Source organism: Paroedura picta, chromosome 13 (assembly GCF_049243985.1).
Source record: "Paroedura picta isolate Pp20150507F chromosome 13, Ppicta_v3.0, whole genome shotgun sequence".
In the NCBI taxonomy this organism is placed as follows: domain Eukaryota; kingdom Metazoa; phylum Chordata; class Lepidosauria; order Squamata; family Gekkonidae; genus Paroedura; species Paroedura picta.
This window is the reverse complement of record NC_135381.1, coordinates 17,811,353-17,835,111: the sequence shown is the minus strand read 5'-3', so window position 1 is coordinate 17,835,111 and position 23,759 is coordinate 17,811,353. Positions and strand designations below refer to the sequence as shown.

Sequence of the window (23,759 nt, the reverse complement as noted above, 5' to 3'; positions counted from 1 at the left end):
GGCAGCTAAAAGATCTCCGAAGTGTTATTTGTGGTGAAGTGATTTCTTCTTGTTGGGGAGGGGGGACAGGATGGGACATACAATTGTTTGTCTTATAGAGCTACTAATGTTAATTCCTCTGACAGCTGATTGCCACATACAGTCGTTTTTTTAAAAGCGTAACTAATATTAGACCCCAGAATGGGGACGTATGTCTACACTTGTGCTTTCTACACATATTTTGTATAGGGTTTTTATTGGGGTTTTTAAAAGTTGTAAGTCACTTTGAGCCTTCGGGGGGAGTGATAGGAATTTATTAGAATCTAAATAATTATAATATAGTAAGGCTGAATTCCTATCACTTTTCGGAGACCATTAAAAAATCTTTCAGATTCCAGTTCAAATCAGGAAGTCTGGGTGAAATCTAAAATCTATTGTGTCCATTTAAAGTCAAATGGAATTATCAACAGGGAAGATATTATTTGGCCTCTGCTCAAAAAGCGGATTCTTCAGTCATCTCTCCCATGTCTGATTTTTCATTTTGGTAAGGCTTTTGATACCTGAATGCTGCCTTGCTAAGTTGAACTTTGAGTTCACCTGACATATGAACAATTGAGTAAATTGGTATTTGAATAACTGTCTTTTCTTTGTTCTTCCACAAAGCTATGAAAGACCTCTGGGGTGAAGGCCATCACCAAGCTGAGATGGACGACATGATGAAGCAGAAGGCAGCCATGAAGAATTCAAATGTCTTAAGCATTCTAGAAGTGCTGAAAGATAAATCCCTACGGCCATCTTTATGCATTATCTTTCTGCTGACACTGAGTATGCAGTGGTGTGGCCTGAGTGCAGTTGAGTAGAACAAATCACTTAATCCCATCTTCTCTCCCTTGGTGTGACACACATCATATAATAAATCTTGTAGGTAAAACAGTTCATACAAAAAATGATGCTATAGGAGCAAGTTTTGGCATTCAAGTTGCTTCTTCTCCAGAGCCAGTTTGGTGTAGTGGTTAGGAGTGCGGACTTCTAATCTGGCATGCCGGGTTCGATTCTGCGCTCCCCCGCATGCAGCCAGCTGGGTGACCTTGGGCTCACCACAGCACTGATAAGACTGTTCTGACCAAGCAGTGATATCAGGGCTCTCTCAGCCTCACCCACCCCACAGGGTGTCTGTTGTGGGGAGAGGAAAGGGAAGGCGACTATAAGCCGCTTTGAGCCGCCGCCGCCACCTCCCCCTCCCCCTCATTGAACACGATACAGATAACAGCCGGTTGGAGGCTTAGTGGGGTTGTAGGGAGGGATCTTGGGGTGGTTGGGGAGTGTAGGAGGAGATTCTTAATTATGTTTTATTCTTTTACTGTATTCTATTGCTGATGTGAGCTACTGGGATCTAGCTGGCATAGTCAGAAAAGTCTAATAAATAAGGAAATAAAGGAAAATGAAGATATCAGTGACCATGGCCATTAGGCAATGAGCTTGGCTCCTTGTGGCAAAAAGTATCAGGAATCTGACTCTGTTATTAAAATATCATATGATGTTGTACTAGTGAAAGTTCATGGATGCTTGAGGCTGATCCTGCATTGAGTTGGACTAGATGGCCCATATGGCCCCTTCTATGATTCTAAGTTCATAGTTATGGCCTCTGATGTGTGTTACTTTTCTCTTTCCAGATCTACTTCTATGCTTTTGAAGTTTTCCGCACAGCCAAGCTGGAAGATGACCTTATACCCTATGTAGCATTAGGAGTTGGCACCTGTGAATTTATCTCTGCGATCCTGTGCGTAAGTAAAACTTGCTCAAACTTGTGGGAACAACTGTAGTGATTGCCTCAGATGATGTTTTTGGAGGACGAAGGTGGCAAAGTCCTGTGTACCTGCTACCAATCTCTCATCTTACCTGCTTCACCTCTACTTGTGCCTCCCCACCTGAGGGCCATGCATTTAACTTCCTTGACTCCTCTTTACAAACTGGGCAGCAAGCAGTGCATGCCCAGTACAGATTTCCAAACTCTTGTGGGATTCATTCCTCCTTTTAAAGGTCAGACACCTTCTTTGGCCACAGGCAAAAAAGGTAAACTCTTTGGAGAAACAGGAATCTTGTGGGAATTTTGGAAGATGTTTGAGCAAGTTAGAAGGCAGCATTTGGCCAGCTTCACACACAACTATTCATTAAGCTGGCGCAAAGGCAGCCTAGTTCCTAGGAACAGATCAAGATAGACCCAACATGCTAACATGGGCATTATTCCATATAGTAATGGTCAACTGACCTCATGTTGACTTGAGAGGGCACAGTGACAGATGAATTCTGTCTTGTCATAAGTGTCATTCACCATCGCTAGAAACCCTTTGGAAAAGGAATAAAAAACAAGGCTGGTGAACAGCAACCTCACTTTGGAGTCACTGCTACAAATCCCTCACAAGGCATTCTGTGATAAAGTCATCAAATGCTCAAGGAAATCAGTCTTATGTCATTTCTGAGAGCCAGTGTGATGATGCGGTTAAGAGCCACAGCCTCTAATCTGGAGAACTGGGTTTGATTCCCTGCTCTTCCATATGCACCCCAGTGAGTGACCTTGGGCTAGTCATAGTTCTCTTAGAGCTGTTCTCACAGAGCAGTTCCCTTAGATCTCAGCCTGACTTACTACACAGGGTGTCTATAGTGGGAAGAGGAAGAGAAAGATGTTTGTAAGCCACTTCAGGTAGTGAAAAGAGGGGTATAAAAAAAAACAGCTGTTCTTCTTCGGTTAGTTGAGATTTTCTCTTTTGTATGCCTGATGATGATTTTTTTTGGACCAAACAGAGCTCCATGATTGACCACATTGGCCGAAGAATTCTGCTGCTGGGAGGCTATGCAATGATGGCCTTGGCTTTAGCCCTCCTTGTCATGACCCTCTCTCTTCAGGTAAGTCTCTACCTGTACTACTCCCCTGCCCAGTTACAGTTCCCAGTTTGGTTTATGATCTGTGTTGAACTTTTTTTGCCCTTCATCCTGCCCAGTGTTGGAAGTTTCTTTTAGATTTACAGCTGGCTAATGTTTCCAGAGCTGAAAAGCCCCATCGTTGTCTGAAACGACCAACAGTCATGAATGGTAGATGCTGTGGGAACCAGGCTTAGCTGAAACCAAAGTAACCGTGGAAGCTCTGTAGACAGCCTTGTCCCCCTCTTTCTTCTTTAGGCCGGCTTCAATCCTTGACTGCATTGAATTCCATAGACAACAAGGAGGCAGGCAGGCATCAAATTGCTTCTTGCCTCCCCACTCCACCATCACCCTATACTGAGACTCTTCCTCTGACCTTATAGTGAGGCTCTTTCCTCTGACAGAAGGGAGAGACAAAACATAGAAAACCTGCCACTGCCAACCAGTTAAGGATCCCTGGCCCTAAAAAAGCCCACCTGGCATCAACCAGGGCCAGAGCCTTCTCTGTCTTGGCCCCCATCTGTTGGAATGAGCTCTTGGAGGAGATCAGGGCCCTGACAGATCTAAAATGGTTCCGCAGGGCTTGCAGAAAAAGATGTAACATTATCTCAATTTAGATGTCATTTTCTTCATTTCCGTGTACTCTTTCTTCCAGGACACGTTCCCTTGGATGTCCTACTGCAGCATCGCTCTCATCTTCTTGTTCGTACTCTGTTTTGGACTTGGTCCATGTAAGTAAATCAAAATGGGGAAAATAGCAAATGAACAAAGGGTTGTTTCAGGAAGTGCTGGTGGCTTTTTCCTAAAGTTGGCTACAGGCAGCAAAGGTGAAGGAGGAAATCGGGGTTTGGCACCAAAGTAAACTGAAAATGAAAGTGCTTATATTATTGGGGGGGGATGAACAGACTGGTCAAAAGTTCCAACTCATACAAGAAAACTGGATGAAGCAAAGGGAAAGATTTATTTTGCAGAAAATAGGGAGGTCAAAATTGCCTAGCAAATATAGCTGAAACATGATCTCTTCCCTCACAAGGCCAGGGAAGAAGTTTTAATACTTCTCATTCCCATACTTTTACGGTATCCATCATTGATTGGTACATGCACAGACGCTAAATATTTAAGGTCGTATTGGGTTGGTCAGATACCAGATCCATTGTTTGGATTCTGCTCTGATAGCTCAAAAGACCTCTCGCTCTGATGTCAGAACATCATTTCCAAACCGTTCTCATGGGAACAGGAATTGCCCTTGGATGGGCACATTCTTTACCTCCAATTGGTAACAGTTACAATGAAAAGGAACAGTCTCCCTAGAAATCAATGAACTTTGTTGTATTAGTGCTACCAGATTCCATGAGGCGTACAGTGTATGCGCTGTCTCTGCTTGCCCACTATGGCACATCCTGACCTTCCAGCTGAACCTTGTAACTTCAGTCAGCCTACTCCAGAATACATGCTGGTCATGATTCATCTTGACACCTATACAAGAAAGTGACAATTAGTATTCTTATTAACTATGGACTAGTAGGAAATAATACCACAATTTCTACAAGGCTAGCTTTTCTCAAGTATCTTCTCAGGCCTATCAGCAGAAAGAAACAATGATGTGAAAAGCACATGATTTAGGGGTTAAGCTCTCATTTTGTCCTACCCTGGGTGGCTGCCTTCATTTCTCAATCTTGATTATATCACTGAATTGTGATTGGCCAGACAGCACACTTCCACAGTAAGCTGCAGAAATAGCATATTTGGTGGGAGGAGAGAGACTAACGTTTTCCTTCTTTTCTTTTTTTAAGAACAAGGAGCTAACAGTTCCAGGCTCTTATTTTCTGTCACCATGTCCTTTTCAGGTGGTGGTGTCATCTCTGTCATGGTTGAGATTTTCAACCAGTCATCAAGAACATCAGCATTTGTCATTGTGGGTACCACTAGCTGGATGTGTCTCATTGTGGTTGGGATGGGTTTTCCCTTTGTTGTGGTAAGTCATCTTCTGTGGGATTGAAATGGGAGGGGGATGTACAATGATTTCTATGCAATGATTTCTGTCCATTTGCTGGCAGGTGCTCCTGGGAATTGTAGTCCATGGACATCTGGAGGGACACAGTTTAACTACCCCTGCTACATAGACTCTATTAATTTGAGAGATTTGGAAGAGAATTTCATTTTACCTTTGTGTGTTTTTCTCCCACAGGAGCTCCTTGGTCCCTACTGCTTCCTTATCTTTTTAGTAGTACTCATTTGGATCGTGATTTTCATCTACATCTTCCTTCCTGAAACAAAGGGGAGAGCAATTGCAGACATCACAGAAGACCTAGGAAGGATACAGCTTGGAAAGAAATTCATACTGACTGCACTGAGAATGAATTTCACAAAAGACCCTGGTTTGTGTACCAAGTTATGATTGGTCACCAAAGTGGCCTGGTTTTTGGCTGTCATGCTGACCTTTCATGCCAAGGGACTTTAATTTATTGCAATTCAAATTCCTCTACGTGCACAAAGGTGAGTTGGATACACTTAGATGACTGTTTTCTTATTCTTAGCGCTGCAAGAGGCCCCAATTTGTAAGTGATAGAATGTCTGATGCTTGACAGGGTGGTTTGCCGTAACGGCAATAAAGAACAGTGACGGACAAGAAGGAGACTGAACTCTTGAGGCATGAATAGTTGAGGCAAGGAAGGCTTACGGAGAGAAGCAAGAAGACTGCCCCGGGGCATAGAAAACCCTCTGAGACTCCGAATACTTTCATCTTATTTATTTATTTATTTTTAATTTATTTATTTAGATTTTTATACTGCCCCTTCCCTACGGCTCTGGGCGGTTTACATAAACATTGTAGAACGTTTACATAGAACAATATCAATATAAACAGATAACAATAACATAACAACTAGAACAGCCTTTCGACAAACAATAACACTGACAATCCTTGGGTAGGTTCGGCCTCTCATTCTGAGGGTGGGGGGGGGGAACCTGTAAATGTTTTGAGTCCGTCAGCCTCAAGCAAATGCCGGGTGAAGGAGCTCCCTTTTGCAGGCCCTGCGGAATTGTGGAAGTCCAGGCAGGGCCCTGATCTCTTCAGGGAGCTCATTTCACCAGGTGGGGGCCAGGACTGAAAAGGCCCTGGCCCTTGTTGAGGTCCAATGTGCCTCTTTAGGGTCAGGGATCCGCAGCCAGTTGGAGGTGGCGGAGCGTAGAGCTCTTCTGGGGGTATAGGCAGGGAGGTGGTCTCTCAGATGCATTGGGCCCAGACCGCGTATGGCCTTAAAAGTGATTACCAAAACCTTAAGCTTAATCCAGAATCCAACTGGGAGCCAGCCAAATTCTTGGAGTTCTTCTAAAACCAGTATTAGAAACTTGCTCTGGGACGCAAATTAACATGCATCCAGAATGCTATGCTGAAAGAAATGCCATTTATATTTTGTTACAGGACAAATTGGGGGGGGGGGGCATTGTGCCATTTGAACTTGCAGCAACCTGAAGAAATGTTTTGCCCCTTCACAGAGGCTTAATGTATGGAAGTAGGAGGTTGTGGCTGGCTTGCTTCGCCAGGAACTTGGGCGTGATCCTGGATGTTTCCCTCTCAATGGAAGCCCAGGTCTACTACCTTCACCAAGCCAAACTACTAGCTCCATACTTGGCCACGGAACACCGAGCCACAATGATCCATGCAATGGTCACCTCTAGGCTAGACTTCTGCAACTTGCTCAATGCAGGCTTACCCTTAACTCCGACCCAGAAACTGCAACTGGTCCAGAATGCAGCGGCCAGGGTCCTCACAGCAACACCCTGGAGGTCGCACATCCAGCCTGTTCTCCAACAATAGCACTGGCTACCAGTCAAATTCCAGATCAGGCTTAGGGTCTTGGTAATTACCTTTAAGGCCATACGTGGTCTGGGCCCAGTGTACCTGAGGGACCACCTCTCTGCCTATGCCCCTCAAAGATCTCTGAGCTCTGCCACCACCAACCGGCTAGTGATCCCTGGCCCCAAGGAAGTCTGCTTGACCCCAACCAGGGCTAAAGACTTTTCTGTGTGGGCCCACCTGGTGGAAAGAGCTCCCAGAGGAGATCAGGGCCCTAACGAAGTAAAACAGTTTTGCAGGGTCTGCAAAAGGGAGTTCCTCCGCCAGGCATTTGGTTGAGGTTGTCTGAAACCAAACAACATTGACTGGTCCGCCAAACATTGACTGGGCCACCCTTGTACCCATATGCTGACCAATCATGGGTCTGTTAGATTGTTACAGTTATTGTTTGGATGTTATTGTCTCTATTTATTGCTATTATTACCTTTATTTGATTGATATAGTCACAGAGTTCATTGTACTGTTCTTTGTTTTTTTGTTCCATGTGAACCACCCTGAGCCTTAGGGGAGTGCAGTATACAAATGTAATAAATAAAATCAAATAAATAAATAAAATCACCTGTTAAGTCCTATTAAAAATCTGTTAAAGGGGCAGGATTGTTTTCCCACCAGGTTGTTGGCAAGTCCAAAGGAAAGTGAGCATTCCCTAAATCCCCAGCTGCAAATGGTTATTGAGTCTTTAAGGTAATTTCCAAGGCCAACAGAATTATTGCAAAATATTGCCAAGAAAAGTCCCGGTACTAACATTTCCAGACATTTCAGCTTAATAAAAGCAAACTACTTTTGTAGAGTATGCAAATTCATAAATTAAGCTCCTAAGGAATCACCCCCATGTTCCATGCTGAATTATTGTTTGATGTTTGTTGTATTCAGAGGGTTGAAAGGAAAGGGGTGAGTACCTGTGCCTGTGTTCAGAATCTAGAAGAGACAGGAAAGAAGTAAATAGAGACTGCTCTGAGTCAGCCCAAGCACCTTGGATCTCTTGCTGTCTCTCGGGGGCTCTTATGTGGAACACATTTGGGTGAAATGTTGCTGTGCAGGAGGGCTTTTTTTTGTGCCTCCACCTGTGCTTTACCTGTATATTTACAAATAAAGTAAAAAATATCCAACATGGCCTACCTCTCCAGTGCTTTCTTCTCTGAAGGGAAGTCGCTCAGGTAAGTGCTGGCCCTGGGACTTCTCACCTCTTGGAGAAATTAAGGGCACATCATGGTCACTTTTCTATATGCAAAGCAACAAACACAAATAAAAGAGAATGCAAGCAACTACAAGAGGGTAAAACTTATAAAATACCATCTAAAACTCATAGCCCCTTCCAATTCTATGACTCTACATTCAGATTAATACTGCCATACAGGCATGCTGAGCAGTCATCAGCTCTCCAGGCCAGTTTGAAAGGGAAGAGGGGAGGGATGCTGATATTCCGGCCTAAGGCTTTCCTTAGCCAGCTAGCCCTGAAAAGGCCTTTGTATGGTGATGGTGAGAATGGTGGCTTTGGGGGCTGAGGCAAGGAAAATGGTGCTCGAGGTGGTTAGGGGGCCAGGCACTCCTCCCTGGGGAGATGGTTCCATGAGAGCCAGCTTGGTGTAATGGTTAGGAGTACGGACTTCTAATCTGGTGAGCTGGCTTCAATTCTGCACTCCCCCACATACAGCCAGCTGAGTGACCCTGGGCTCGCCATGGCACTGATAAAACTGTTCTGACCTAGCAGTGATATCAGCGCTCTCTCAGCCTCCCGTCCCTCACAGGGTATCTATTGTGGGGAGAGGAAAGGGAAGGCGACCATAAGCCACTTTGAGCCTCCTTTGAGTAGAGAAAAGCGGCATATAAGAACCAACTCATCTTCTTCTAATTGTGAGGCTGCCAGGAGAAGATCCAGTCTTGTATGCCCATCAAATTCGCTTTACCCTGTGATCTCAATCCTGGGGCAGGAACATATGTAAGAAGACTGTCCAGATATCCTATCCCAAGCCATAGAGGGCTTTAAAAGTAAAAAAAACCCAACACCTTGAATTGGGCTCAGGGGTGGATCAGTAGCCAGTGTGATCTTTTGTCTGAACTTCACCCACCCAAGCCATCTCATGGAAGTACCCATATAAAAACTCCCCCAGTGACTCAGCCGTGAGGTAGCAAATGTCACTGACATGTGCTTGTTAATTGCTCACTTATTCATTTCTGCTTCTACGGCAATCCATACCAATCCCTTCCAGAGACAAAAGGGGAATTATTTGTGCAAAACCCAGCTGATTTCAAAGTATCACCTATGGGGAGGGGGGACTCATGGCTGTAAAACTCCCTTTGTAATAATGCCCATTCTCAAGCGGTCCTCCCCCCCCCTCAATATGTTCTCTTCTTCTCATCATGCATTTGAAAGCTTCTGCTGAAAGAATCATACCGATTGCTCATTTTGATGTTATTCATCTTGATCAGAATATGTTTCAGAAGCCATTTATATATACTGACCTCTCCTGGCTGCTGTACTGAATGCATCTCTGGCTTTCCAACAAACCATGGTCCTTTCTTCTCTGTGCCTCAAAGCAAAATGATTTGTTCTGTTAAGCTTCATTCAGACAAACACAGATGATTTAACTTTTGCTCAATCTAGGGCTTCCCACTATAGCTGGAGAGACTGCTGGGTGTAATCTGCACGGGGCTTTTTTACCAACTCCCAGTTCGAATAAATCCCGCCCATCTACACTGAATTACATAAAAATAGATTGAAACCCCAATAAAAACCAATCAGCACTCCCTTTAAAAACAGACCAAAGAAGGCGGCATAATCCCTCAACTACCCTCCCCCATCTTCGTCCTTAGCCAGCACCGCAGGGTGAGTTCTCATGATGTTAAGCATTATCCGGAGGAGGGGCCCCAGTTCTTCCTGACCCTAGTCTCAACCCAAGACCTGGTGGAAAAGCTCAGTTTTACAGGCCCTGCAGAACTTAGATAGCTCCATCAGTGCCCTCAGCTCTTCTGAGAACTCATTCCACCATCCCTGGGCCAGGACCAAGAAAGCCCTGGCCCAGGTTGAGGCCAGGCACACTTCCTTAGGGCTAGGGACCATGAGCAGAGGGTCCTACGGGGGACATAAAGAGATAAGCAGTCCCTCAGGCAGGACCCAAGCTGTGAATGGCCTTAAAGGTTAATAGCAGCACCTCGGATCTGATCCTGGCTACAACTGGTAGCCAGTGCAGCTGCTTCAGCACAGGCTAGATGTGGGCCCTCCAAGATGTGAGGGCTCTATCAGCTGCATTTTGTACCAGCTGCAATTTCCAGGTCAGAGATAAAGGGAGGCCTTCATAAAGCGAGTTACAGAAATCCAGTCTAGAGGTGACCATTGCATGGATCACTGTAGCCAGACAGTCCGAGGACAGGTAGGGTGCTAGTAGCCTCACCTGGCGCAGATGATAAAACGCCATGCAGGCTATGCCTGTGACTTGGGCTTCCATTGAAAAGGAGGCGTCCAGAATCACCCCCAGATTCCTGGCCGGATATTAGTCACTGCTTAGGTGAGTTATGACTAAAGTCCATTCCTTCACAATTCAATGATCACTTACACATTAGGAAACATTTTCATGCCAAGAAACCACACCTACCTATTGGATTGGACTAGACGCAAATAGCTGATGTACAATTAATCCAAAGTTCTTCCAACTGCTGAAAAGAACTGAGTGCGCTAATAAAAAATTAACCTTGAAAAATAGGTGCCAAGTCATTTTTGCCACACCAAAGAAGGAGAAGAATCCTGATGATATGTAAGTGGACGTGATTCAGCTGATTCAATGGTAGCAGAAAAATTACTTTGCCACTATCACTGAGACCTCATATGCTTTCTAATGAGCACTGTAGTGGCCTCATTTTGCCCTGAGTTTTCTACAAATGACACTCTAAGCATCTCCTTCCACTTTCCAGTTCACCAAGGACCATGATTAAACCAGAAGTAAGAGATCTTTATGGAAGAGAACCGTCTATCATGCTGCTACTTTTGATGTTACAACTCTGGTTCTCAGAAGCAAATCCAAATGTCAGTCTTTATTTCCATCATAAAATGCATACTGTCACCATGATGCTTACTAGCAATCTGGAGGTGGGTCTAGTCTATTCCCTTGACCTAGTCCGGTAAAAATACAGGATGGAGCCTTCCTACCATTTCCATCACAGCAACAACCTGCAGAAGCACAAAACACAGAACAGTTACAGTGGGCATGCCTAAAAGACTGTTCATTCCCAGCTATGAGACCCACTCAGATTCTGACAGATAACTACAGGTCCTGGCTTCCTCTGAGTACACTTCGAATAGCCTCAGTTTAGCCATTTCAGCTTCTACGAAAAGTTCAGGTTGATTGGATCTAGAACCCATTTATTTGACTATTTGGCAATCCTTGGTATCTTCCAACAACACATTTCAAACAAATCAACTTTCTTCCTGTCATTTTATTCACTGTCCAGCTTTCACATTCATACATAGTAATGAAGAATACTACTATAGTGTGAATTATCTTAATAACAGTGGGGGAATGAGCTCCCTGAAGAGATCAGGGCCCTGTCTGAACTCCCAGAATTCCCCAGGACCTGCAGAAGGGAGCTCTCCCACCAGGCATTTGCCTGAGACTGACCACAGGCCTCCCTCAGATATCCCCGCCATGGCCTAAACCAGTCTGACCTCTCTAAGGGCCTTAGCTAAGTTCCTGTTATTGTTAAGATCACTGAAATTGTGTTATTTAGATTATTGTTGTTGTAGTATTTGTTTATGTTACATATTAATTTGTTCCATGTATCCCCCATGTTGTTGTATGTAAACCACCCTGAGCCATATGGAAGGGTGGTATAGAAATCAAATAAATAAATAAATATCAATGTGATAAGACCAGAAATAATATATATAACCACCAATGCAATGCTCATTCTGATGCATATCAGTTCCATTATTTTCAGTTTTTACTGTTCCACTTTCCCATGTGTTCCACTTTCCCATGTGGCTCTAGCGATTCTTGGCATCTCTAACAACAAAATTTGAGTCCAATGGCACTGTTAAGACCAACAAACATAAATCTCTGCTGGTCTTAAAGGTGCCACTGGACTCAATTTTGTTGTGCGACTTCAGACCAACACAGCTATCCCTTTGAATGGCACCATGCCTATTCCGCCACCTGGTGTGAACCCGGCACCTAGTCTTGGTGTTAAGGTTGCCAACCTCCACGTGGTGGCTGGAGTTCTCCTGGGATTACAACTGATCGCCAGGCGACAGAGATCAATCCATCTCTGCCCTCTTGGTAACGCAAATTCAATAGCATTCGACTCCATTGAAGTCCCTCCCCAAACCCTGCCCTCCTCAGTCTCCACCTCCCAAATCTCCAGGCATTTCCCAGCCGGGAGCTGGCACCCCTACTCGGAGTGCCCCTTTAAGGGAATCATCACATTCCTTCAGGGCTCGTCTCCTTGCCCATGGAAAAGTCGAACTCAACCGGAAGTCAGGCTGTGAGGGCGAGCACTCTACCCTACGCTCTCTTTGGCTTCAATGCATCGCTGCTGGTGTTCCCTAGAACAACGTCCGTCGGCACACAGCCACGGAGCACTTTGGTTCCGGCCAGCATCCCCGTTAGTCTGCTTGTTCAAATGGGCTGGTCGGCGTGTCGCATCCCGTGGCGGCACGAGGCTGACCCTCTCCACCCGCAGCATTGCCGGCAGCCTCATTGGCCGTGGGCGATGGGTGGTCACCGGTTGGCCGCCCCGAACTTCGCTCGAAAGCAGTTAATGGACAACTCGTGGAGTAAAATTTAATCGGTTTCCGAAATGTGGGGGCGAAGGCGGCTGCACCCAGACATCTCCCACTCGTTGCCCAGGAAAGGAGGAAATGGGTAGCTTTCGCTCCGACCTGGTAAGTCCCGCCGAGTTCCTCGTTTCATGCGAGAGAGAAAGAGCAACCAGGTCTCAGGTAGAAGCCGTGCAATCCTCTGTAGAGAGACGCCACTCTAATCCCATTGGGACCAAAGTATTTAGACTGAAGCAACAGAACTAGCTCCAAGTGCATTGCCCTGTTAGTATGCTGCGGTAAAGTTAAACAGGTGTCCAGTGACGTAAAGATTGCTTAAGTGGGCCTAACCTACCTTATAGGTTTGTTGTGAAGATAAGAGAGGATGTCCTTCAGCCAGTCATGTATTCTCTCAGCCTAGCCTCCATCATAAGGCTGTTGTGAAGATAAAGCATAGGGGAACAGAACAATATAAATTGCTATGGTCGTCTTTTGTGGGAGAAATGTGGGCTTGGAAGCAAATAATTCTTGTAGACGGGAACATTAGCTGCTTCTTGCCAGTAAGTGGCAACAGTCGATTAATGCATTCAGAGAAGCATGTTTTCTCAAGCAATTAGTAGGAAGGTTTTTGGGCCCCTCAGTTGTATAATCAGCATTTAAAGCATTTAGAAGTAGAGCAGGTGTTGATAATGTAGCCTGCAAGACTAGGAGACCCCAAGCACTTAGCATGATGGTGAAGACAATGACACTTTTCATCTTCACATAATCAAAAGCTTAGGTATCAACTGTCTTAAATTTCGTTGTAAATAAATTAGTGGAGCCTTAAAAAATCCTAGGATGTTTGGCACAGAGCAGGGGTGGCCAAACTGTGGCTCTCCAGATGTCCATGACAGTAGTCCATGGTGAGTCACAATTAGGCCACCCCTGGCATAGTTTTTTACTTGTACTCTTCTGTGTCCTCATTTTTTTCTTTTGTTAAATAGATATATAATTGAGGATGAGCAGGCATGAGGTAGGCTCTTAATATTTTGTTTGCCTTTGCAGAGGCAGTACCGAGGCCTATTTCAGATGATTCTAGTGCTGGGAATAGGCGGAAGCTTCCCTTATGGGTTCCATATTTCGGTAATCAACTACCCCTCCTTGGTAAGCCAATAGCTTCCTTGTGTCTCTTGGGTTTGGGTATTCAAGAGCACTGAGCATCTGTGTGCTTGTTTGACGCTGCATTTGCACTTTTTGTTGCAGCAATAGAAAAAGCAGGAATTCAGTAGCACCTTAAAGATTCTGCCACAGATTTTGTGAGTCCTTAAAGTGCTACTGGCCTCTTGCTCTTTTCTGCTGCTACAGACAGAATAACATGGCTACCCATATTGATCTGTTGTGGGAGGAAAGACAGGTGGTTTCCATCTTGAGTAAAAACTAAAAAACATTCTGCCAAAAATTTGCAAGAGGAATTCTTTTCTACAAGCAAAGTATGCTCCCAATTTCAGGCTACCTTAGTTCATTTTGCCTGTTACATTTTCAAAGTGTTCATCAAAATGTTTTGCATAGCAGATCTACTGGAATGGCCAGTAGTCTTGGGGGCTTCTGCATAAGAGAGACCCTAAGTTTGCAACACTGGCAGATTGTGAAATCATAATGCATCCATTTATAGGAAATGTGATGGCTCCCAGCAAGCTTTAAAGTACAACTCAAGGTGTTAGCTCTGAACATTCTGATTACCCCTAAATTCCTTGCCTGTTAATTTGAATGAACTGGCCCTTCATTGGTTAATAATGCATGCTTCTGGTTCTTTAAAGAAAAGATTTTCAGGAAATTCTTTGATGACATATGGATTTAATGATATCTAAGCAAATGCTAAACTCAGCATCTTTATTGTGTGATTCTGAGTGGTTTTGTTATGAATCTGGAAGCTGCCTCAAGAGGATTTTTTACTCTGAAAGATGCATGCTATAAATACTGTAAACAAATAAATCTGTTTTTTTCTGCATATCTCTGGTTAGAAGAAGCACACAAAGTTCATGAGAGGCTGTGCCAACCTGAGAGTATATTTAAAGAAACAAAATACTAAGTATCAGAATATCCTGATCACTTCATTTGAAAGGCAACTTAAAAATGGCAGATATGAGGGCAGACAGTGGTTTTGTAAAGCATATAATTTTTGCTTACAGTATATTAGAACTTTTATCAATGAAACCTGGATGGAACGGCATGGCTCACCCCTCTCTCAAGAGACTATCCTCTTAATGTGGTCCTTCATCGTCTCCATCTATGGCCTAGGAGGCCTGCTAGGAAGTGTTTGCTGTGGGTACCTGACCACAAAATATAGGAAGTAAGTATTTCCAATGCCTGGAACATATGAGTGTTCTCAACACTGTTTCTGAAAAAGCACTCTTCAGGAATCATCCTCCTGCCTTATAACTTGGGTTGCATAACTGAAAGGGGCCTCTCAGTTCATTGCATCTAAAGGTATCCCTCTTTATTCACACCCCTCCACAGTGGGTTCCTGAGCCTGGCTGTAGTGTCTGGAAGTCTCTACCCCACATGATGCCTCTTGTCCCACGTTAAGACCTGAGGCTGAAGTTGGGCCATGGTTGTGTTGGGATTTAGGGAGAATAGAGGATTTACCACAAGAGTCAATAACCTTTTGTAGCAAGTGACAAAAAAAAATCAGAGTAAGGTATCAACAAAGAGCCAGTGTCAGAAAATCCAGTTGCCTAAATGAAAATATACCAATTTACATGGATCAGTGACATGCTGGTTAGTAGTCCATAAAGTTTCTGCAGTCCAAACACTAGTTGTCGTGAGTCCTTTATTAAGTGATGACATGCAAGATCTTGTAAGAAGTAATACATATGCACAGGAGCACCATGTGCAATTTTTTCAGCACTCTGGCATGCAGCTGTGCATGACTTGCCCTTGGGATTCCTAGGAACTGTTCATTTCTATCAATTCCCTTTAAGCCAGTGCTTCTCAACCTAGGGGGTCGGGACCCCTTTGGGGATTGAATGACCCTTTCACAGGGGTTGCAACAGGGCAAGCAGATTGGCTGGAGGGGGGGTGCCATCCACACAACAGCCTTGCGGGGTAGACCGAGATAGAGCGTTTGTCTGTCTGGAGCAGCAGAAAAGAGTGAGATCGGCACGGTGGGACAAGAGGCAGAACTGAACTGAGAAACCCCAGAAAAAAACAATTTCTATACAATCATGAACAATGATCTCCACGCCATTGGTCAGTTTTGGTTTAATTTCTGTGAAAGAACACTTGCATGATTTTAGGGTTGGGGGTCACCACAACATGAGGAACTGTATTCACGGGTCGCGTCATTAGGAAGGTTGAGAACCACTGCTTTAAGCCTCTCCAAGAAGCCCCTTATTCCCATAAAAATCTTTGCCTGCCATTCCCTTCACATACCAGCTATTGTGGCATCCCTTGTTCCTCTCTAATGTACCCTCACATAGAGATTTCATTTCATTTATTTAAAGAGCCATTGCTGGTTCCATACTGTTCCACGTTTGGCAGTAGAAGCAGAGGTTACAGACTCTGGATTTACCAAGTGATAGCTTCATGCAGTATTCATTTGATAAGTTTGTATTCTCCCACCAGCTGCAGGGGAGAAGTTCTTTTCACTTTTTGTGTTTAATCAAAATATGGGAAGCAAAGCCAAGGAGTGCTGAGATTTTCCTCCCTGTTTGGTAGTATGATGCATTTGGCTGGCTTATCAAGCATCTCTGGTACATGCCACAAAGTAAGAAAGCATGCTGCAGTATAGGGGAGCGATCAAGATGGTGCTCAGGAATCCACTGGGAATACCTGCTAATAATCTTTTCTATGTTCTGCTGACTTTGTTGCAGAAAGAAGTGCCAGATGTTCACCAACTTGATCATGCTGGTTGCTGCACTGTTCATGGCTTTTAGCAAGATGGCCAAATCCTTCGAGATGATCTTTGTTGGGCGTCTCCTTTATGGAATTGGCATTGGTATGCAGAAAGTATCATGGCTGCCGTAACGCTGTACAGGTCATTGAAACCTATATTTTAAAGAAGATTTGTAGCCTTGTTGTCAGTCAGATTGACTCCTTTGTTAAGTCCATAACAAACTACAACTCAAATGATGACTTGTAGAATTTTATCTGTCTGACTGACTGAATAGCAGATAAAAGAAAAGAAGGCTAGCCTGTGCTGGCAAGACAGCTTTCTTCCATACAATGAAAATGTGGAAAAGGGTAATTTCAGGATGGCACCCTTGTTGTTATTACAAACCTGTAGTGTTTGGCTCTGCTGCTATCCCATGCTGCCTGCTGTCCATCTGCTGCTCTTAGTCCGTCTTTCCCAAGAGTTTGTTTTCATGATCAGGAATTCCAAACAGCCAATGTAGTGCTGTTGTTAGAATGTAAGACTGGAGGAGACTTAATTCAAAATTTTCCCCAAGCCATGAATCCCACTAGGCCAGTTGCTCTCTCAGCCTAATCTACCTCATAATGTTATGTTGCAAATATAAAATGGAGGAAGGGAGAACCATAATGAAAGGACCTTGAATAAATGGCGGAATGAAGATAGGATTGATTGATATGTGTTATTATCGATGCAGGCCTCTTCTGAATCAAAAAACATTGTTTACACAAGCAAGGAAACTGTATGCTCAAGTCACCTGTAGCCAGTCTGTCATAAGTGTGAATGGCTTTCTTATATGTCTATATTGGGACCTTAAGATACTTTGGGGGAGATTTTTCAACATTTTCAACATTTTTCAACATGTTATACCCGCCTTTCTCAACTTTTTTCATTGAGAAACCCCTGAAACCTTCTTCAGCCTTTGAGAAACCCCAGAAGTGACGTCATCATGCAGAATATGGTGGGGAAGCATAGCTGTGTCCATGCCCACCCGGGGCCCCTCCCCTTCCCACACTCTCCAGGCCCATCATTGGCTATTTTGGGAGGGGGGAGCTGGGTTGACATGACCATATATGTTATATCACCCAATAAGGGTTTAACAAATTTTAAAAATATATTAAAAATTAATTAAATCCCATTCAGAAAATCCTTCCAGGGCCTTCAAGAAACACCAGAGTTTCACAAACCCCTGGTTAAGAAAGCCGTGTTATATCCTATGTATCGAACTATTCTCATGTCACCTTTCAGAGATATAAAGGGCCAGTTCTGACTGCTAAGTAAACCAGTACTTACAGGCATAATGATTTATAGTGACTTCATCTTTTTTTTTCCCTTAAGGATTTTCTTTCAACATACACCCTCAATATGTGGGAGAAATTTCACCCAAGAAGCTGCGTGGTTTTACAAATGCCACAGTAGCTGTTTTTTTGACCCTGGGCAAAGTCTCAGGGCAAATTATTGGCCTCAGGTAAGTACAGCTACCTCGGTGCTATGTAAAACAATTCTAGAAAGAATTTAGAGTCTCCAATAGCACTACATTAAAATGAAACTATAAAATGTAATGCTTTTTTATTAAATTTTGAAGCTTCTCATTTTAGGCTTGGGACACTCATATATGCAAAGTTCTGGTTTCAGGTGCAGAATTCAGGTTGAGAGTATAAGCTCCATCAGCTTCTTAATGTTGGCATCTGACTGTGCACTTTTGCATGTTGATTGTTTTTCATCAAATTGGATAAAGCCCAATTTGTAAATTGAATTGTTCCAGGGTCTGCTGAAGCTAAAAAAGAATCACCTGCTCAAAACAAATGCAGGGCTAAAAATGTAGTAGTCTTGAATATTTTATTTCTCATCAGATTTAATATATGGGATAAAACTGGAAACAATAATAAATGAAATAAGATTGAATTCACGCTACACCAGCATCTTGAATGCCTTAAAATACATGGCCTGTCATTATACCTCAAATAAAATGTGTTTGTTTCAGGAAGGGGAAGAAGTCTGTACTGGAAGTCTGTGCTATTTTGACATGTAAAAACACTGAATTAAACTGGACACTTGAATGATGAATTAATGTTTTTAATTTTTTGTTGGGAGGGGAGAGAAGCAACATTTAAACTATTTTGATTCTGTTTTGGCTAGAGTTTTCAGATTCAGTATGAGTCTGAACTCTTGTGACTTGCAGAATTGTGGCATTCATGTTTGTTTTCCTCTTAGATATGTTTGTAATATGTTATTATTAATTGATGATTAGGTAAATTTGTGGAGCAAAACTCCATTAGTCATGGTGACTAAAAAGAACCTCCACATTCAGAAGCAGTTCACCTCTAAATACCTAAGCTAGGGAAAGCCTTGGCATCTTTGCCCTATTGGTTGGTCCCTCAGAGCAACTGGCTGGCCGCTGTGTGAATCAGGATGATGTTCCTGAAGGACCCCTCTCTGGTCCAGCATAAGAACAACCTTACTTTTCTTATGTAGCATGGCAGTAACAGAAGAAGTGACCTGTTGCAACTATGCTATACAATGAAATCTGCAGCAGTGAAATTTGGCCTCTAGTAAATCCTGGCTCTCAGAAGCAGGAAAATGCTTGTGCTTGTATTAGATGGACAGTAATTTGTTTCTACTAATTATTTTCCCAGGGAAATGTTAGGAAGTGAATCTCTGTGGCCTTTACTGCTGGCTTTTACTGGATTCACAACAGTGATTCAACTAGTTACTCTCCCTTGCTTTCCTGATTCCCCGTCTTACCTTTTGATCCAGAAGGGCAATGAGGAAGCCTTCAAGAAAGGTAGGAGACCGCCATTCCCCTAATTTATTTCAGAGGATCAATCTTTTAACCATCTATGTAGAAAAAACAATTTGTAGGTCACAGAGTGCCCCAAGACTGGGAAAGGAGGTGTTTATACTGCTGTCATATGGGGACAAGACTGGTGATAGAACACATGGTGACATTTGTACTGGTCTAGGATTTGGTGTTTGGGACTGTTCCTCCTGGGTATCAGAGTGACCTCCAAAGGTAGTCACAGGTGCCCTTAGCTCTCAGTCCCACTGAGTATGCAGGTGCAGCTGTAGTTGCCTTATCTTCCATATCAATCAATCAAAAGTTGGCCGGGCAGGTGGATGGATTCAGACATTTAGGTCCTTCCATGCCACAGCTATCAAGCAGCTCTGGGGCGAAGGTGACCATCAAGCTGAGATCGAGGACATAAAAAAGGAGAAGGCAGCCATGGCGAGCTCCAAAAGTCTGCGGGTTCTTGAGGTTATGAAGACCCAGTCCTTGCGCTGGCAGCTCTATGTGATGATCACCGTCATGACTACGTTGCAGCTCTGTGGCATCAATGCAGTTGAGTGTTTATTCGTCGTGGACTCAGCAGCTGTTGGGTTCCTACGTTCATCAGGGATGATGGCATTAAATAGCTTGCTGCAGATCCAAGGAGGGTTTTGTTGGAATGAAAGAACACATTCAGGAAAGGAAGTGTAAATCATCATCAAAGAAAATATCTAGAGTCTCCTTGGTTGTGTTTGCAGCCACTTTGGCAACTGAGCCACACAATATGCCCCTGCTGTATATCGGTTCTATGGGAGTGGCACCTCAAATGCATAAATTAGCAGTGTCCTCCCCCTGCCCTGATATGGGTGTCTCTGTACTGAGAACGGATGTGAAGCTAATATGGGTTTGAAGGGTTAGTGGGAAGGATTTTGTCTGCATTTTAAAGCCTCAAGGTAGTAGGAGCATCCCTTTGGTGTCCAAGGAAAGCAGTAATTCTTCAACCATTTAAAATGAAACACATTTCTGATGCACTATACTTTTAAGACCCACTTTCTTATTTGTTTTATAATCCCCTGTTCCTATTGAGCCGCAAGGTGAATTACATGCAAAGGAACATCACAAGTACATTCTCCCTTCTGATCATAGTAACTCAGCATTCTCACACTAAACAGGTTCATATATTATTCTTTACACTTCCTGTTTATGAATCTATAGCATTACTGAGCATCATACTATATTTCATGGCCATTTTACACATTATGTGGAAACAAACACATATTTGCCATTCATGGTACTCTTCCAACTGACCCTGTTCCTCTTCCCCTCTCTGAGAATTGCAACTTTTGGATCGTGTCTCCCAGTTTGAAAACCAGTGAGGTAAAGAAATGCTCCATGAAGCATGACAAGGACTCGTATTCTTGCTACTGCATGTGCAGAACATTTCCCTTCTTGCAGAAAACAAATGGTGACAGAGAATCCCTGTATATGTGGAACAGTATGTGTTTTTTGCATACTGGATTCAGGCCTCAATGTGTGAAACAACTCAAGTCTCTTCCCTTCCTCTCTTCTGCCTTTCCAGATCTACTTTTACTCTTTTGAAGTCTTCCGCACAGCCAAATTTGAAGAAGCCCTCATCCCATACATCTCTTTGGGCGTTGGTATTTGTGAGTGTATCTCATCCATATTGTGTGTAAGTTCAGAGAGCACAGAAGACACTTAAACATGGAACAAGTTACTTTTCTTGCTCCTGTCTCTACCAAGTCATGGGGAGTGATAGCAGGTTTATTTTATCCTATATTATACTTCTGAAAAAGAAATTGGTAACTTACTGTCCCACAGATGGACAATTCATGCCCACAATCCCTTGATTTTCACTTCCAGAGCTCCCTTATTGAGCGTTTTGGCCGGAAGGTGCTGCTATGGGGAGGCTATGCACTGATGGTTTTGGTTCTTGCTCTGCTCACACTGACTCTCTCACTCCAAGTAAGTAAAATGGGCCCCCTCCTGTTGAAATTGAAAAATTTTGCTAATCACATGGCAAAACTGGGGGGCCGTTAAGACTGGTGCAGGGCAGGAGACACCCTGACCTGTGATGACACAATCCAGGTACCCCATTTCAACTAATCTCTTAGTACAGTGGTCTCCAACTTTTTTATCACCGGGGACCACTCAATGCTTGACAATTTTACTGAGGCCTGGTGGGGGGGTAGTTTACTCCTCTACTCTCAACCACTGCCCTAACGCTCTCTGATCGCTATGGTAATGTTTAAACATCCCTTCAAAATAAGATACAGACACACCACAGTACACTAGTACACCACAACAATGAACATTTTATTTTCATGGAAATTTTAACTCATGACAATGACAAATCAATGGGAACCCTGAGCTTGTTTCTCTGCAACGAGATAGTCCCATGTGCACCTGCCGGATCGTGGATGAAGTAAAGGGCCGGGGGGGGGGGGGAGAGAAGGCGTCCTTCGCGGCCCACCTCCAGTTAGTCGACGGACCACATGTGGTCCGCGGCCCACAGGTTGGGGATCGCTATCTTAGTATCTAGGCCTTTGGCACCCTCATCCTGAGCTTCAGCTATCTTGGCAACAAGTTCTCTTAACCGAATACATTTTTTCCCATGCCTTCTTTCCCACTCTAGCATCGTTTCTTTTGGATGCACTACTTCAGTGTCATTCTCATCTTCTTGTTTGTTCTCTTCTATGGGATTGGACCTTGTAAGTACTTCATCGTAGGGCACAATGGGAGTCGGGGCATTTTGCAGCCTTGCTTGAATGTCTGAGTAGTGTAAGCAGCCGCCTAGGGCTACAGATCCCTGGATAAATTTACTGGCCGGTACAGAAAGCCCCTGACCACTTGGCCAAGAGGAGAGGTATTTATTTATTACATTTGTATACTGCCCTCCCCTAGGACTTAGGGTGGTTCATATAGAACTAAAAAGGACAATAATCTAATTAAGTGATTATAATGAATGAAAGGTAACAGTACTAATAACAATAAACAGAGAAATAACATTCTAACATAGTGAACAATCCAACAGGCCCATGGTTGGTCATATCTGTCGCATGGGCTCAAGAGAGGGAGGTTCAGAGGCCCAGTAGAAGTTGTTTAATTCCGGTTGACTTCAACCGAACGCCTGGTGGAGGAACTGCCTTTTGCAGGCCCTGCGGAACTGCTTTAGTTCTTCTGGGAGCTCATTGAGAGTGGGAGTGAGAAACTGGGAATGGCACTCAATGGGTGATTAATATAGCAAAGGCTTTATATCTTAGGGCAGGGGTAGTCAAACTGCAACCCTCCAGATGTCCATGGACTACAATTCCCATGCTGGCAGGGGGTCATGGGAGTTGTAATCCATGGACATTTGGAAGGCCGCAGTTTGACTACCCCTGTCTTAGGGATATGTAAAAGGTCCAGAGGCTGTTCCACTTCATCTCCCCCCCCCCCCCTATGGGTAAATTGCCGTGCCATTCTGGGAGCAACCCATAAAGCTTTGTCAGAGACAAGCAGATATAGCTCACTGTTTTAAATAAACATGTCTCAGCCTGGTATAATATGAAATATTGAAGAGCAGTAAGAATTTTGTGTGCTATGGCATTTATTTTTCTCTGCTTCCCCTAGCTGGTGCCACGATTTCCGTCATGGTTGAGATCTTCAGTCAGGCCTTCCGCCCATCAGCTTTTGTGATTGTGGGGTTTATCAATTGGATGGGTCTCTTCTTGCTCGGGATGATCTTCCCACTCTTTGTGGTATGAGATGTAAAACTGGCAATCAAATTAGAAATTTACACAAAGCATTTGGAAAACATGAGGTGCTCAGTTGTTACAGCCCCTCAGAATCATTACTGTAATAATATAGATGCTTGAAGCTAAAAAGTAGGATATTGTTCATCTGAATTTCTGGTAAATCCCAACAAATGCAGAGTATGGTCCTAATCTATACATTGACCATAAACTTTAGAAACTTTTTGAAGGAGTTTTAAAGGGGATTCTTATCTATCTTTTCTCCCTAATTTCTGTTTTCAGGAATATCTTGGACCCTTTTGCTTCCTTATTTTCATGGGAATTCTTGCAGTTGCAGGAATATTCATCTATCTGTTCCTGCCAGAAACAAAGGGGAAATCCATCATGGAAATTACACTGGCGTTTGATAAGTTAAATTACAGCAAGAAGAAAGCTTTTCCTACAGAGACCAGTTTTCCTAATGCGACAGTATTTTGCACCAAGCTTTGAATATGCAATTGTACCATTACTTTCAGGGGGTTGGGGTGGAAATCGTCTTTACTGCTGTTAAGAGTGAAGCCCTGGCATTAATTGAAGTAAGTTTTTTTGCATTGCTCTGTCATACCTGTAACAAATTTTGGAGACCCAGCGGGGTATAGGAGTGTCAGATTAAGACCTGATTAATCGCCACCATTAATCTCACTCAGTGACCTTGAGTTGGTCAGTCTTTCTCAGCCTAACCTACCTCACAGGGTTGTTGTGAAGATAAAATGGAGGACAGGAGATAACCTTATATGGTGTTCTGAGTTCCTTGAAGGAAGTGTGGTATATAATGTACTCAATAAATACAGATTTATGGTTGTGAA

General features: G+C 43.6%; 2 protein-coding genes and 1 long non-coding RNA gene across 7 annotated transcripts in view; 2 read left to right on the top strand and 1 right to left on the bottom strand.

Annotated features, from left to right (window-relative positions):
- The window catches only part of LOC143823146 (solute carrier family 2, facilitated glucose transporter member 11-like), a 16,964-nt gene extending 9,098 nt beyond the window's left edge, over positions 1–7,866 (top strand). The window contains exons 7-12 of the mRNA XM_077309133.1: positions 643–830; positions 1,653–1,763; positions 2,782–2,883; positions 3,554–3,629; positions 4,746–4,873; positions 5,087–7,866. Coding sequence (XP_077165248.1) covers positions 643–830; positions 1,653–1,763; positions 2,782–2,883; positions 3,554–3,629; positions 4,746–4,873; positions 5,087–5,296 — 815 coding nt within the window. The 3' untranslated portion in view covers positions 5,297–7,866. The remainder of the gene's footprint in view (positions 1–642; positions 831–1,652; positions 1,764–2,781; positions 2,884–3,553; positions 3,630–4,745; positions 4,874–5,086) is intronic.
- LOC143823150 (uncharacterized) overlaps positions 1–13,086 on the bottom strand; it is a 20,215-nt gene extending 7,129 nt beyond the window's left edge. For 2 of the 5 annotated variants that reach the window (XR_013226393.1, XR_013226394.1), the window contains exons 1-6: positions 10,829–12,080; positions 9,221–9,288; positions 7,877–7,978; positions 5,064–5,165; positions 4,260–4,374; positions 2,249–2,325 (exon numbers count right to left, since the gene is read on the bottom strand). This is a non-coding gene — a long non-coding RNA (uncharacterized LOC143823150). The other 3 variants (XR_013226391.1, XR_013226392.1, XR_013226390.1) reach the window with 3 other exon arrangements.
- LOC143823148 (solute carrier family 2, facilitated glucose transporter member 11-like) lies at positions 12,374–23,759 on the top strand. Its single transcript, XM_077309134.1, has 12 exons — positions 12,374–12,632; positions 13,551–13,649; positions 14,675–14,835; positions 16,358–16,482; positions 17,734–17,863; positions 19,032–19,180; positions 19,548–19,735; positions 20,742–20,852; positions 21,044–21,145; positions 21,816–21,891; positions 22,793–22,920; positions 23,197–23,759. Exons 1-12 carry the CDS (start codon positions 12,609–12,611, stop codon positions 23,401–23,403), a joined length of 1,500 nt encoding a protein of 499 aa, XP_077165249.1. The 5' UTR covers positions 12,374–12,608; the 3' UTR covers positions 23,404–23,759.